The 15,202-nt window shown below is 36.6% G+C and overlaps 1 protein-coding gene across 2 annotated transcripts in view; it reads right to left on the minus strand.

Moving 5' to 3' along the window:
• Window positions 1-15,202, minus strand: part of MYH2 (myosin heavy chain 2) — a 36,721-nt gene that overhangs the window by 17,588 nt on the left and 3,931 nt on the right. The window contains exons 7-19 of one of the 2 annotated variants that reach the window (XM_004603900.2): window positions 14,504-14,567; window positions 14,302-14,400; window positions 13,582-13,685; window positions 12,969-13,107; window positions 12,508-12,626; window positions 12,269-12,418; window positions 10,513-10,683; window positions 9,886-10,191; window positions 9,006-9,083; window positions 8,078-8,165; window positions 7,879-7,996; window positions 332-455; window positions 108-244 (exon numbers count right to left, since the gene is read on the minus strand). In XM_004603900.2, the coding sequence (XP_004603957.1) occupies window positions 108-244; window positions 332-455; window positions 7,879-7,996; window positions 8,078-8,165; window positions 9,006-9,083; window positions 9,886-10,191; window positions 10,513-10,683; window positions 12,269-12,418; window positions 12,508-12,626; window positions 12,969-13,107; window positions 13,582-13,685; window positions 14,302-14,400; window positions 14,504-14,567 (1,697 nt within the window). Of the gene's footprint in view, window positions 1-107; window positions 245-331; window positions 456-7,878; window positions 7,997-8,077; window positions 8,166-9,005; window positions 9,086-9,881; window positions 10,192-10,512; window positions 10,684-12,268; window positions 12,419-12,507; window positions 12,627-12,968; window positions 13,108-13,581; window positions 13,686-14,301; window positions 14,401-14,503; window positions 14,568-15,202 lie in introns of both variants that reach the window. The other variant, XM_004603899.2, reaches the window with a different exon arrangement.

A 15,202-nucleotide genomic window follows, 5' to 3' on the forward strand; every position in this document is an offset into this window, starting at 1 on the left:
GTGCTAGAAAAGTTTTCCTTACTATGGAAACATGAAAAGACAAGTTTCCTCTTAGTAAATAAAAACTATATGCATTTAGGCCTACTTTAAATTTCATGAGTTTGTACCTTCTTTCCACCATTTTCTGGTACTCCACTCTTGCCAAGTACCCTCTGCACATGGCCTGGGTTCGAGTGATCAGTTGGGCTAACTTTTCATCTCGCATCTCCTCTAGAAGCCCCAGAAGACCAGCTTTGAAAAAGACCTGTGTGTGGGCAGAGTTGATGTTTAGAAACCCTGCATCAACTTTGAAGCACAGGAATCTTGTCATGTAGATTTTAGGGATTGTTACCTTTGTGTGTCCAAATTTATACTGGGTGTGGTCAATGTCGATGGACCCAAGGAGCTTCTCAGAAGCCTTCTTGCTATCAATGAATTGTCCCTCAGGTATTGCACTCGCATTTAACACCTTGTATCTGTTAAAATACATAAACTTTTGTAAAACTCAATTTGAAGCTATCAATAAATAACAATATGTTAGTAATATTAGTAATATTGATAATAATATATTAGTATTTATTTCTAATATAGTAATATCTTACCTGTTGCATTATATAGTAACACGTAAAGGAAATAGTAACATAGTATAAGTAATAAATAGTAATTTATTACTCATTTATATACAGCAAGATAGTAGTATTATTAAAATATATTAAATATACATATATTAGATAATAAATATTGATTGGTTCACCAGAAACATACTTTCCAAATATGTTTTTTTATCCATGGACTCTGTACAGGATTCTGAATAAATGGAATATCATTTTAGTATTGGCTATCTAGTTTTGCTACATTTTACTCGCTGCATAGTTGTAAGTTTCTGTCTCCTTAGACTTTATTCTAAAGGAAGAATTATATAATCTTTTTCACATAGTGTGCAGTTCAGTGTTTTCCAACATCATTTACTCCTCCAGACTGGTAAAAATTAAGAAAGACACTTTGATTATTTTCAGAAAAATATGCATAAATTAAAATATTTATAATATTTTTATGTGCCGGTTATTATAAAATTAAACTTTTATTCAATCACACCCTATTAGATTAAGTATAAGTGACCTCATCATGGACGAGCACTAGTCCAGAGACAAGCAACTGAGAAACACCAAGAAAAAGCAGTACGCTGTACTTGCTAGATGTGTTTTCTTGTTAAGATTCTTTGAACCAAGAATAGTAATCCTGCTATTGAAGAATCTGGTAGACAATACCACGCAAACAGCCACAGTGAGCTGGAAGCCTTTTCCTCAGCTAAGATACCCACAGGAGCACCTAGGAGAATTGGGCTTCCTACAGTTTTACAAGTACTCTGGAAGTAGAACTCTAACCCAGGACTGCCACCAATGTGGAAACTTTCCCCCAGAGTTACAGAGGCTATGGGGGGCATGACCACCAGGGCACTGACCACTCACACAGCCAAAGTTAATTTCCCCTTTCATAGTGCTTTGGACTCATATCTCAACCTCCATTACCTAATTCTTACAAGGATAGCCTGGCTATCCCAAACACATTACAGCAATTGGCCACTAGCCTATTCCAATCAAAATAATCCCCAAGTTCACCAAAATAATGAATGGTTAACACAAGAACCTGAACAACAACATGTAAAAGAACGTGTCCCCTGAAATTGAATTAGAGGCCCCACATAAGTCACACAAGAGCACAAAAGAGGAAGTTTATAATCTTGAAGGGGAAGAAGGAGACCACCATCGATCAAGCTCATCCAGGATCCTACCTTGCTACAAGACGGGGACACATAGTAAACTGGAGGGACCCACCAGTTTACATTACAGCAACATGAAGAAAGAGCAACATGAAGGAACCATTACAGCAACATGAAGAAAGAGCACAAATTACAGAGCGCAAATCCCCACAACAAGGAGTGGATAAAGAAAAGAACCCAGAAGCTTCAACAGAGAATACACACAAATACAATCTCTCTGATAAAGAATTAGAGATGAAATGTTGAGGATGTTTAATGAGCTCAAAGAAAAGGTGGAACAGGTATCCAGGAAATTAAAGGAAGATATAAAAGGAACAGTGGAACAACAGCCAATAAAATACAGGAAGACATGAGAGCAGAAATAAGAAAGCTACAAACAGAAATGTCACTAATAAAGAATTCGGTAGATGAAATTAGAAACTCAGTGAGTACCTTAACAGTAGAATGACAACAGCTGAAGACAGAATCAGTGAACTTGAAGATGAGCTGCAGAAAGCATACAGGGAACAACATATAATGGAAAAGGACCTCAAATAACTCAAGGGCGAATAAGAGATCTAGGGTATGAACTAAAGAGAAATTACATAAGAATCATTGAAGTACCAGAAGGATAAAGGTAACCCCAAGTGATAACAGTAAATATGTCATTGCTGAGAAGTTCCCAGAGCTGAAGAATGCAGGCATTCAGATCCAAGGAGCCCGAAGAGTACCAGCTAAAAGAGACCCTAATAAAGAGATTCTGAGACATATCATAACCAGAATGAGGAATATCACATATAGAAACACAATACTGTAAGCAGCAAGGTCAAAGAAGAAAATCACGTAAACTGGAGCACCCCTTAAATTTACAGCAGACTTATCAGAGGAAACTGTCCAAGCCCAAAGATATCGGTGGGATATAGAAAAAAAAAATCAATGAAATGAATGCCTCACAAAGAATACTGTATCTGGCTAGACTCTCACTCAGACTTGAGGGAATGATACAATATTTCATGAATAAACAACAGCTCAGGAACTTCATAGATTCAAACCCAAGCTTGAAAGAAGGAGTGAAGGGGCATGCATAAGACAAAACAAACCTCGTAAGCACAACAAACCTGTACAGAAAGATGACACAAACTTCCTGACAATAATCTCTTTCAATGTCAATGGTCTAAATGCACCAATTAAGAGGCACAGTGTGCAAAATGGATTAAAAAACTGAATCCAATATTCTGCTACCTACAAGAAACACATCTGAACAATCAGAGCAAACATAGAGTCAAAGTCAAAGAATGGAAAACAATCCTTCAAGCAAACAACTCCCTCAAAAAAAAACAGGGTGGCCATACGAGTATCCAAAAACATAGATTTCAGGCTGAAAAAGATTAGAAGGGACAGTGAAGGCCATTTTTTAATAATCAAGGAATATGTGCATCAGGAAGAAATTATATTCCAAAACATATATGTACTCAATGAGGGGTCAGTAAAATACTTAAAACAACTGCTAATAGACTTCAAGGAGGATATTGGTAGCAACAAAATAATAGTCAGAGACTTCAACGCCCCCTTATTAACTCCTGATAGATCAACAAGACTAAAAATCAAAAACTGGCTTTGAAGGAAGAAATGAAAGAGAGAGGACTAATAGATGTATACAGAGCTAATAGATGTATTAATCCCCCCAAACTCAATACACATCTTTTCCAGTGCACATAGAACATTTTCCAAGATAGACCATGTGCTGGGGAACAAAATATATCTGAATAGAATCAGGAAGATAGAAATTGTTTCAACTATCTTTTCAAACCCTGGTGCACTGAAGATAGAAGTTGATTACACAGAGACATGGAGAATCAAATCAAACACCTGGAAATTAAATAGCACAATGCTGAAAAAACAGTGGGTCAGAAAGGAAATCAAGGAAGAAATCAAAAGATTTCTGGAAACAAATGAGAATGAAGACACATGCGACCAGAACATGTGGGACACAGCTAAAACAGTATTAAGGGAAACATCTGTAGCTATGAAGGAATATCAGGAAGGAATAAAGGACCCACATAAATAACTTGACTTCACAGTTTAAGATCTTAGAAAATGACCAACAAAAGGAGCCCAAACAGACAGGAAGAAAGAAATAATAAAACTTAGAGCAGAGGGGCTGGAGCAATAGCACAGCGGGTAGGGCGCTTGCCTTGCACGCGGCCAACCCAGGCTGACCCAGGTTCGAATCCCAGCATCCCATATGGTCCCCTGAGCACCGCCAGGGGTAATTCCTGAGTGTAGAACCAGGAGTAACCCCTGTGCATTGCTGGGTGTGACCCAAAAAGAAAAAAAAAAAAAAAAAAAAAAAAAAAAAAAAAAAAACTTAGAGCAGAAATCAATGAGCTGGATTCCCAAGAAATAACCTAAAAGATCAATGAAACCAAGAGCTCATTCTTGTAAAAAATAAACAAGATTGATAAACCAAGATTAAAAAACAAACAAGATTGATAACAAGACTCACAAAGAGACAGAGAGATAACCCTAATAAACTGAATCAGAGACGAAAAGGGGAATATCACAACAGAATCCAAATAAATGCAAAAGATCAGCAGAGACTGTTTTGAAAGTCTGTATGCCATGAAACAAGAGAACCTTAAGGATATGGGTAATTTCCTGGTTTCCTATAACCTCCCAAGGCTGAGCCAAGAAAATTTGGAATACATGAATAGATCTATCACTATCAAGAAAATTGAAACAGTAATTTAAAGTCTTCCCCAAAACTAAAGTCCAGGTTAAGATGAATTCACTAGTGAATTTTTTCAAACATTTGAAGAGAACCTACTGCCAGTTCTTTTAAAGCTTTTACAGGAAATTGAAGAAACAGAAACTCTCCCAGTTTCTATGAGGTACATATCACCCTAATACAAAAAGCAGACAGAGACTCCACACACAAAAAGAAAATTGCAGGCCAATATCCCTGATGAACACAGATGCAAAAATCCTCAACAAAATATTAGCAAATAAAATCCAATGACTTATCAAAAAGAGCATACACCGTGACCAAGTGGGATTCATCCCAGAGATGCAATTTTGGTACAACATTTACAAGTCAATCAACATAATCTATCATATCAATAAAAGAAAAGATTAAACCATATGATCATATCAATAGATGCAGAGAAAGCATTTGACAATACCCAGTAAGAGTTTATTATGAAAACTCTCAGTAAAATGTGAATTGAAGGAACTTTCTTCAATATAATCAAAGCCATCTACCATAAGCCCATGGCAAGCATTATTCTCAGTGGGGAAAAACTAAAAGCCTGCTATCTACAATAAGGGACAAAACAAGGATGCCTAATCTTGCCACTTCTATTCAATATAGTATACATCAACATGGAAGTACTTGCCATAGCAGTTAGGAAAGAAAAAGATAGTAAGGCCATCCAGATAGGAAAGGAAAAAATCAAGCTCTCACTATTTGCAGATGACATGACACTATACTCAGAGAACCCTAGAGTCTCTACCAAGAAGCTCATAGAAACAATTGATTTGTATAGTAATGTCACAGGCTACATCATCAATACCCAAAAGTTCATGACTTTCCTATAGGCAAATAATGAAATAGAAGAAAGATATAAATAAATCCGATTCAAAATCATGCCTCAGAAAATCAAGTGCCTGCAAATCAGGAGGTAAAGGACCTATACAAAGAAAACTACAAAACGGTACTTCAAGAAATAAAAAAGGACACGAAGAAATGGAAACATATCTCCTGCTCATGGATTGGTAGAATTAACATTGTCAAAATGGCAATATTCCCCAAAGAATTACAAAGATCCAATGTGATCCCTATTGTTACCTATGGCATTTTTCAAAGAAATTGATCAAACACTACTGAAATTCGTATAAAACAGTAAGTCCCCACAAATAGCTCAAGCCACTCTGGGAGGGGGAAAAAATGGGAGGCATCACCTTCCCCACTTTCAAACTGTACTGCAAAGTGGTAATAATCAAAACAACGTGGTATTGCAATAAGACATATCCTCAGATCAGTGGGTTAGGGTTGAACATCCTTACACGCACCCTGAAATATATGATCATTTAATCTCTGATAAGGGAGCAAAAAATAAGAAGTAGAGCAAGGAAAGCCTCTTTAACAAGTGCTGCTTGCAAAACTGGACAACTACATGCAAAAAAAAGGAGGCTCAGACCTCTATCTAACACCATACATAGAAGTCAGATCAAAATGGATTGAAGACCTCAACATCAGATGAAAATCCATAAGGTACATTGGAGAAAATGCTGGCAAAACCCCTCCATGATACTGAAGGTAAAGTTATTTTAAAATATGAAATGCCACTGACCAAGAAAGTGGAAGAAAAGATAAACAAGTGGGGCTATCTTAAACTAAGAAGCTTCTGCACCTCAAAAGAAACAGTGATCAGAATACAAAGACAGCCTATGAAATGGGAAAGGATATTGACCCAATACCCTTCTGGTAAGGGGTTAATATCAAAGATATACAATGCACTGGTTGACGCTACAATAAAAAACTCACAATCTCATAAGAAAATGTGATGAAATGAATAGAAACTTTCTCAAAAAAATTTGAATGGACAAAAGGCACATAAAAAAATGCTCCTCATCACTAATCATCATGGAGATGCAGATCAAAACAACAATGAGATACCATAACACACCACAGAGACTGCACACATCCAGAAGAACAAGAGCAACCAGTGTTTGCATGGATATGTGGAGAAAGGGATTCTCCTTCATTGGTGGGAACGCTGACTGGTCCAGCCTTTTTGAAAAACAATATGGATGTTTCTCCAAAAACTAGAAATTGAGCTCCCATTTGACTCAACAATACCACTTCTTGGACTATTCCCTGGGGGTCCAAAAATACAGCAGAAACACGATCTGCACTCCTATGTTCACTGCAGCACTATTCACCATAACCAGCATCTGGAAATAACCTGAGTGCCCATCATGGCACATCTACACAATGGAATACTATGCATTTTTTCTAACAAGGAAAAATAAAGTCATAAAATTTTCCTATAAATGGATTGACATGCAGTATATAATGCTGAGTGAAATGAGTCAAAAGGAGGACAGATATAGAATGACTGCATTCATTTGTGGTATATAACATATATAGTAGAAAATATGTTAGCGATGGCCAACATAATATCCATGGCCAGAGAAAACAGTGGCCAAGAGGACTGGTCCATGGTTAGAACTAAACACAAGTGTGTGTGGAGCTGAGGGCAGGTGAGATAGAGAATAGACCGGCATGATAATAATAGCTGGGAGTGATCACACTGGACGAGATCTGAGTGTTAAAAGTAGGTAAAGTTATATTCCTGATAACCTTGCACTATCAATATAGCAAGCCACAATGCCCAAAAAGAAAGAGAGAGAGTGAGAGAGAGAGAAAGAGAAAGAGAGAGAGAATAAGAAAAGCACCTGCCATAGAGGCAGGCAAGGGATTGGGGTAGGGAGTGAAGAGAGGTATCCTGGGTAAACTGGTGCTGGAAAATGTACACTGGTGGAGGGATGAGTATTGGAATACTGTTTGACTGAAATCTAATCATGAACATCTGTGTAAGGGTCTATCTCACAGTGAATCAATACAAAAGAAAAAGGAAAAAAGAAATAAAAGATAAGCAAAACATCTACTAATATTGTATGCTTAAAACAAGGCAATAGTAATGGGTTTCCATTTTGTGTTTGAAATTCACACTTTTACAATTGTGTATATTCCAGTTAAGATTAAAATATTGCAACACAGTGACCAAAAAATCTGGTAGATTTATAACTTATTTTTGAGGTATTGATAATACTTTGATGATTGTAAATATTAAATTAGATCATTCAAATAATTAAAATGTCAAAAATGGAACCTTTCCTAATTGTCAAGAATAGTGTATACACTTAAGTACTAAATCAGAAACTTGTCAAGAATAAAAGAAAAGTTCTCAAAGCACTTGAAACTGGTAGACATATTTTAAAGGTGCTCTGAGACATAATTTTCATCCTCCTATGAAAAATTTAAAATGTCAGGTAGAGTCATATATTTTCAATAAATCGTTTGGTTTGAAATTTATGCTGAAGTTTTAGTCTACACAGTAAGAGGAGAGACAAACCTCTGCTTAAAATCCGCATAGAGGATCCTGCTGGGGAACCCCTTCCTGCAGATGCGGATCCCTTCCAGCACCCCATTACACCTCAGCTGGTGCAGGACGAGCTCATGCTCCATGGCCCCTGAAAGCACAGGTATTTCACTACAGCTTTGTAAAAGAGGGTGTGTCGGTCATTCTTTATTTTCACGCCAGAACTTCTTACCAGGAGTTTTCGTTTCATTGGGAATAATACACCGCACGAAATGAGGATGGGTACTCCTGAGGTTGGTCATTAGCTTGTTCAAATTCTCCTGTAAGATTAAAATAATATCTGTTATACACAATGTTGAGGGTTTGATTATGTCTATAAATATCATTGTATAAGGTAGAATTGAATAACCAGTTTGGGTCATTTTCGCCTTAAAGTAATAACTTTGAATACTTCTAAAAGACAGGTTCATCCTTAGCCCTATAATTCTCTTCTTCAATTTGTAGGAGCAATCTGATATAAAATTAGGTTCACTGTATGGAACCACACTCCTTCTTTCCACCCTAGTTCTTGTATACCACAAAAATTCACAAGACCATTGCATTCCCATGCTAGGTGATCTATCCCACATATTTTTCCACTAAATCACATTGTTATACATTAAGAAAGTGAAAACCTACACAATTTTTTTCTCAGAAACATAACTTCCTCTTTCTGAGTCATGATTGTTTATATGATTAAACTAGATTATGAACAGCAGAGCTATATTTTAAAAAATATTTTAAAAATTTGATTAAAGAACTCTAACAAATTAATTGTTAGTTGACTTTTAGGCAAATAATATATCAACAGCAATCTCACCTTCAGTGTCAACTTCCTTCCACTGGTGTTCATATACTCAGTTCTCCCTCACCCCCTGCTCCCATTTCCTGCCTTGACAAGTACATTACAAAGTTCTTATGAAATATTTTTCATTGTTAAACTTGGCATGAAAGATGAGCTAGTGATTTTGGAGTAATTTAAATTCCCTCTCTCCAAAGCTAGACCAAAGGAGTCTGTTAATTTCAATCCTTTTCTAAAAAACATATGGACATAAGATCCTGTTTTTTAAAAAAATCAAATTTCCAAAGTAACTGAAAAGTGCACAAAGCATCTTCCTTACTCTGAAAAGGGCAGACACAGTCTGGAAAGAAGATCCCTTCTTCTTAGCACCTTTCTTGGCAGCCCCACCGCTACTTGCCTCTGAGAAAAAAAGCAAATCATTTAAATATGGTTTTGAGTCAAAAGGCCCATTTGAAATTTTCTTTTTTATCAAGTGGAGCAATAGCACAGCGGGTAGGGCATTTGTCTTGCATGTGGCCAACCCGGGTTTGATTCCTCCGTCCCTCTCAGAAAGCCTGGCAAGCTATCGAGAGTATCTCGCCCACACGGCAGAACCTGGCAAGCTACCCATGGCATATTTGATATGTCAAAACAGTAACAAGTCTTACAATGGAGACGTTACAGGTGCCCACTCGAGCAAATCAATGAGCAATGGGATGTCAGTGCTACAGTGATACAGTGATCAAGTGGAGCATTTCTCAACACTTACGTTCTCTCTGTCTTTGAGATTGAAAAACTCCTCTTGTTATGTCAATTTACATGCACTGTCTGTGATATTTTTTCTCTAACATGAAGTTAAGTATTCAACTTTCTGGTTGATTGGGGCACGAGTTACTTTTTAAAATCATCTACAGAATCTAATAAGGGGTGGCAGAGATTTGCCACTGTTTGACTTTATTCTCTCTAGAATCTCAAGAACCAATAGGTGTGGAAGAAGAAGGAGAAAATTATGAAACTAAGATTTGATAATTCTATTTGCAATAGGTTCTATCAGTGCTGGTTGGGTGCACCACAATGTATAAATAAAACTCATATCACAATTACTTAAAAAACTAGGAGGAACAATGAACCTAGTCCTGCAACTCTTCTGCCAGGACTATGAAGTAACTGGAACCAACTCATCATTAAGAGAAAAATTAGATTTTTTGACCATTACCTGCTTCAGCTGTTTGAGCCCCAGAAAAGAGGTAAGCAAGAGTCTTCATTGAAGACTTCTGGTACAGTCCAACAACGGTCTCATTCAGGGGGTCCTTGTTCTTGTCAAGCCAACCAGTAATGTTGTAGTCCACTGTGCCAGCGTAGTGTATAAGTGAGAAGTGGGCCTCGGCCTTGCCTTTAACAACCTTGGGCTTCTGGAAGTTGTTGGACTTTCCCAGGTGCTGCTCATACAGCTTGTTCTTGAAGGAGGTGTCTGTGGCCTTGGGAAACATGCACTCCTCTTCCAGGATGGAGAAGATGCCCATAGGCTGAAAAAAGAACCACAACACAAAATCATAATTTTTTTTCAATATATATGTAGCACTGTAGTGGGTTTGCTCTAGCGGGCACCAGTAATGTTCCATTGTGAGACTTGTTACTACTGTTTTTGGCATATTGAATACTCCACGGGGAGCTTGCCAGGCTCTGCCGTGCGGGTGGGATACTCTCAGTAGCTTGCCAGGCTCTCAGAGAGGGACGGAGGAATCGAACCCCAGTCGGCCGCAAGCAAGGCAAACTCCCTACCCGCTCTTCTATTGTTCCAGCGATATTTTATGTAACAAAACCTTGTTTTTAAAAAGTAAAACAACCTTCTCAATGAGCTCGATGCAGGCGGCCAGGTCCATGCCGAAGTCGATGAACTCCCACTCGATGCCTTCCTTCTTGTACTCCTCCTGCTCCAGCACGAACATGTGGTGGTTGAAAAACTGTTGCAGCTTCTCATTGGTGAAATTGATGCACAGCTGCTCCAGGCTGTTGAACTAAAAAAATGGATTCAATCACTTTTCTCTTTAGCTCATCAAACATTTTAAACATAGAGCTTTTTAATTAAAAATATATGTCGAATAGCCTTTAGGTTATAGAGATCTGAATCATTGGAACCTGTGATACCTATATTCTTTGCCTTCATTTTACACAAAAGCCTAAGTTAATATTACTTCCCTAAATTTCCTCAGATACTTTCATGAGTTCCTATTTAACCATCCCGTATTTACTCCCAATGAATCCTACATTTTCTATTGATTTATTTAAAAGCAAATTTGGGACTTTTTAGAAGCTAGCGGGAAAAGTATCTGGTATCATTACTGTAGACAGCTTTTAAAGTGAGCAGTACTTATCATGCTTGTTCTGTAGCATCAAATTAAAAAAATGAAGAGCAAGTATCATGGCCAGTACTTTTAAATGCCAAAATGTTGACAGTAAATATATGTTAACATTCCCTTTGTTTTTCATATTTTGTAGTTATTAAGTTTTGCTTCTATAAATGGAAAGAAAAAAACAAAAAATAATAACATCATATGAACGTTTGCCCCTTGAAATCACATCAATGAGAACAATGCAGGCTTTTAAAACACCACTCACTTATATTAAACTCTTTTGTCTTACCTAACTATTGCTAAATAATTTCTCCACCATATATTCTAAACATAATATATGTTGCACATTTTTCCCTTGATAATTTTTTAACTATATTTTGCATTGTGGTTTCTAATCCTCTCCCTCCCAAGTGAATTTTTGTTCTGTTTTGGAGCCACATCCATTGGTGTTCAGGGCTTATTCCTGCCTCTCCACTCAAGGGTCACTTCTGGCAGGACTCAGGACAATATGGGATACCAGGGATGAAAGCCAAGTCAGCAGCATGCAAAGTAAGTGTCCTACATCATGTACTATTCCCCTGCAATGCCCCGCTCCAAATGAGTTTTCTTTTAAGAATTTTTTTTTAATTTGCTTCTATATGATATGGTTACATTAAAGTTAATGTCTACAGTTCTCATGTACAAAGTTACTGTACTGCCATTTCCATCACTTTCCTTGCTTCACTTTTAGTTCACTTTTTTCCTCCTTCCCTATACCCTCTTCCAATCCTCCATCAAGTTAATTATTAACCTCCTTTGGAGTTTAACCTAGTTGCCTTACCTTAGCAAGTTAAAGTACTGAATAAGTGCAGTATTTCTCATGAAACTACAATAAATGATTGATAACTATGAAATCACTCTATTAGTATAGATTTTTAGAAATTGTAAATAGAGGGCAAACCACAACACCCCAAAAGAGAGAGGGAGTAAAAGGAAATTCCCCGCCACAGAGGTGGGGTGGGGTGGAGGGATGAGGGTCATGGGAGGGATGCTGGGACGATTGATGGTGGAAAATGGGCACTGGTGGAGGGATGGGTACTCGATAATTGTATGACTGAAATGCAAGCACAAAAATTTGTAAGCATGTAACTGTACCTCACAGTGATTCGCTAATAAAAAAATTGTAAATAGAGGTTATAGTATTCTCATATTTCTTTCTGTTATTTCCATTGCCTTACTCTAAAATCATGGCTGACCAGCTACCACTCACATCAAAGATCTCAAAGCCTGCAATGTCCAAGACCCCGATGAAATACTGTCTGGGCTGCTTGGTGTCCAGCTGCTGGTTGATGCGGGTGACCATCCACAGGAACATCTTCTCATACAAGGCTTTGGCCAGAGCACCCACGGAGTTGGTCACCTTAAAAGACAAAGGCACGTTTCTTGATTTTGTTAGAGGAATGTACAAATAATAATGTCACTAGCAGAAAATTTGAATTATGTGCCTACCTGCTCCACAGTTTGACCTTTGGTGACATACTCATTGCCGACCTTGACCCTGGGGTAACAGAGGGCTTTGAGCAGATCAGCAGAGTTCAGGCTCTGGAGATAGGCAGCCTTGTCAGCAACTGTGAGTCAGAAAAATTACAATGTTGTTGTGACCTAAAACAACTCACTTAAAAAAATATTGGTAAAGATATTTTCTACAATGCTTTCTGAATGCCGTTTTGAATATTCTTGCCCACTTTTTTCAGTGAGTTCAAGATGTTTATTTTAAGTAATTCAAAAGGACTTCAGAAATTACAGAAACCATCTATTAAATATGTATGTGTATATGATTCACATAGTATATTATCTAGATGTACTTTCAAACTTGATTCTTAAAATATAAAAGTTTTCTTAGGAAAATATAAGGATAACAGGGTAAAAAATGAAATCTGATGAATAACTCAGAATAAGTCAGTAAATACCTTCAGTGCCATCTGGTTCTGCTTGTTCTTCACGCTGCTTTTGCTTGAACTTCATGTTTCCGTAGTGCATCACAGCCCCCGTGAGCTTGTAAATGGAGACTTTTTCATCATTACTAAAACCCAAAATATCAATAGCACTCTGCCAACACAATCAAGAGAATAACTATTAGATTATGAATCACACTATTATTAATTCCTATTTCCATTCCTAATTTGTAGATTAAACAGCAAATTATCAGTAATAAGAGGGAGCCAGGACTACTGAAATTTTATATATTGACCCCTGGTCAAACAAAAGCTCTATAGAGCACTAGAATTAAAGATGCGTGCCCTCTGAAGATTCGGAATACAATCCTAAATTTAAGGAAACTGTTGTTTTTAGACACAGTATTATGTAAAGCAAGAAGACTACAAAAATAAGTTGTACATTTAGAGATAACAGATCTGTGAACAACGCCTAAGGGGCACATCCTAGTCTTGTCAGTTAACTCCAGATGGAATATCAATACTAACCCTTGACCAGCTTATGACCTTTTATTAGTAAAAGAATTTTTATATAGAGGTTGCACTGCTCTGACCCAATATAATTGAAATTTTCTTATGTTTAACTTACATCCGTTGCCATCAATTCTTCTTGATCATTAATGCTGGCCACACTGATCTCTCCTTGACTAATGAAAGGGTAATCATATGGGTTGGTAGTAATCAGAAGCATTTCTAAGAACATGATACAGAGGAAAGGTAACCAAATTAATTCCCTTCATTAAAATAAGAGATAGGAATTTTGATATTTCACATATTGTAAAAGGCTGTATCTACATGCATAATCAATAGAATGTTAACTATTTAAAAATCCAAAAATAGACACTAAAAAAGAAATGAATAGCTATGTTTATTGCTAGAATATGCAACTATTATAAATAAATATGGTATTACATTTATTGTCATGGACAAACTATATAGTTATTGCTTAATAATGTTTTTTGTGGTCATTTAACCACGATTTTAGCTATTATCTATATGTATCTGTCTGTCTTATGTCAAATAAAGATATATGTACAGAAAATAACTAAAATAATATTTATCCAGATACCTGTAGAAATTATTTAATAGTGACAAGATTCGCATGTACTATTTTAAGTCTTTGTTTTCTTTCTACATTTTTATAATATACAATTTGTTTAATGTAAACATTTTTTAACCAAACCTATAAAACTACTTTCAAAAATAAGATATATATACATATATCAATAAAACTGTCATAAAATAGAAGTTGGAACATGCATTAATAGAGGATATTACAGGGATCCTATAAAAATAATAACGTTCTTACCAATTAATTCTGGTTTCTTATTTGATGTGATCTGATAAAATATATGATAGCTCCTTTCAGCCTTAAGCTGAAAAGTAACTCTAGATTTCTCTAATAGATCTGAAATAAATTAAAAACAAGGGAGTGTTAGAGTTCATGGAAGATAAATTTACATTTGGTCAATTTATAGGTCACAGAAACAGAAATCATTAAGGGTCCTTACATGTTTCAATATCAGCAGAAGCCAGTTTTCCTGTAGCTCCAAAATGGATTCTGATAAACTTTCCCTGGAAAGAAAAGTTGACATAAAAAATCATTCATATGATTTTAAAACATCTTTGTTTATAGCACTATAGCACTGTCGTCCCATTGTTCATCAATTTGCTTGAGTGAGCACCAGTAACGTCTCCATTGTGAGACTTGCTGTTAATATTTTGCCATATTGAATACGCCATGGGGAGCTTGCCAGGCTCTGCTGTGTGGGCGGAATACTCTCGGTAGATTGCTGGCCTCTACGAGAGGGACGGAGGAATTGAACCCAGTCGGCCACGTGTAAGGCAAATGCCCTACCTGCTGTACTATTGCTCCAGTCCCAGATCTTTGTTCATATGATTTTAAAACACCTTTGTTTTTTTAAACATCTTCATTTAAAATCATATAAATGATTTTATAAATTATATTTAAAGCTCTTGAAAGCTGATGCATTAATATTAAATCAAATAATGTAATAAAAGGTATATCTTCTATATTGTAGATAAAATAATATTTTTATCTTTAAAAGATTTGTAATATTATTCTTTTTATCTTTAAAAAGTCTGTAGTACTAGGGCCGGGGAGGTAACTCAAAGAACTAGAGCACATGCCTGGTATGTACTACTCTCCAACTGTGATCCTAGCAGTGCATTTTTCCCAGAAACACAAT

This window comes from Sorex araneus, chromosome 6 (genome assembly GCF_027595985.1).
Source record: "Sorex araneus isolate mSorAra2 chromosome 6, mSorAra2.pri, whole genome shotgun sequence".
In the NCBI taxonomy this organism is placed as follows: domain Eukaryota; kingdom Metazoa; phylum Chordata; class Mammalia; order Eulipotyphla; family Soricidae; genus Sorex; species Sorex araneus.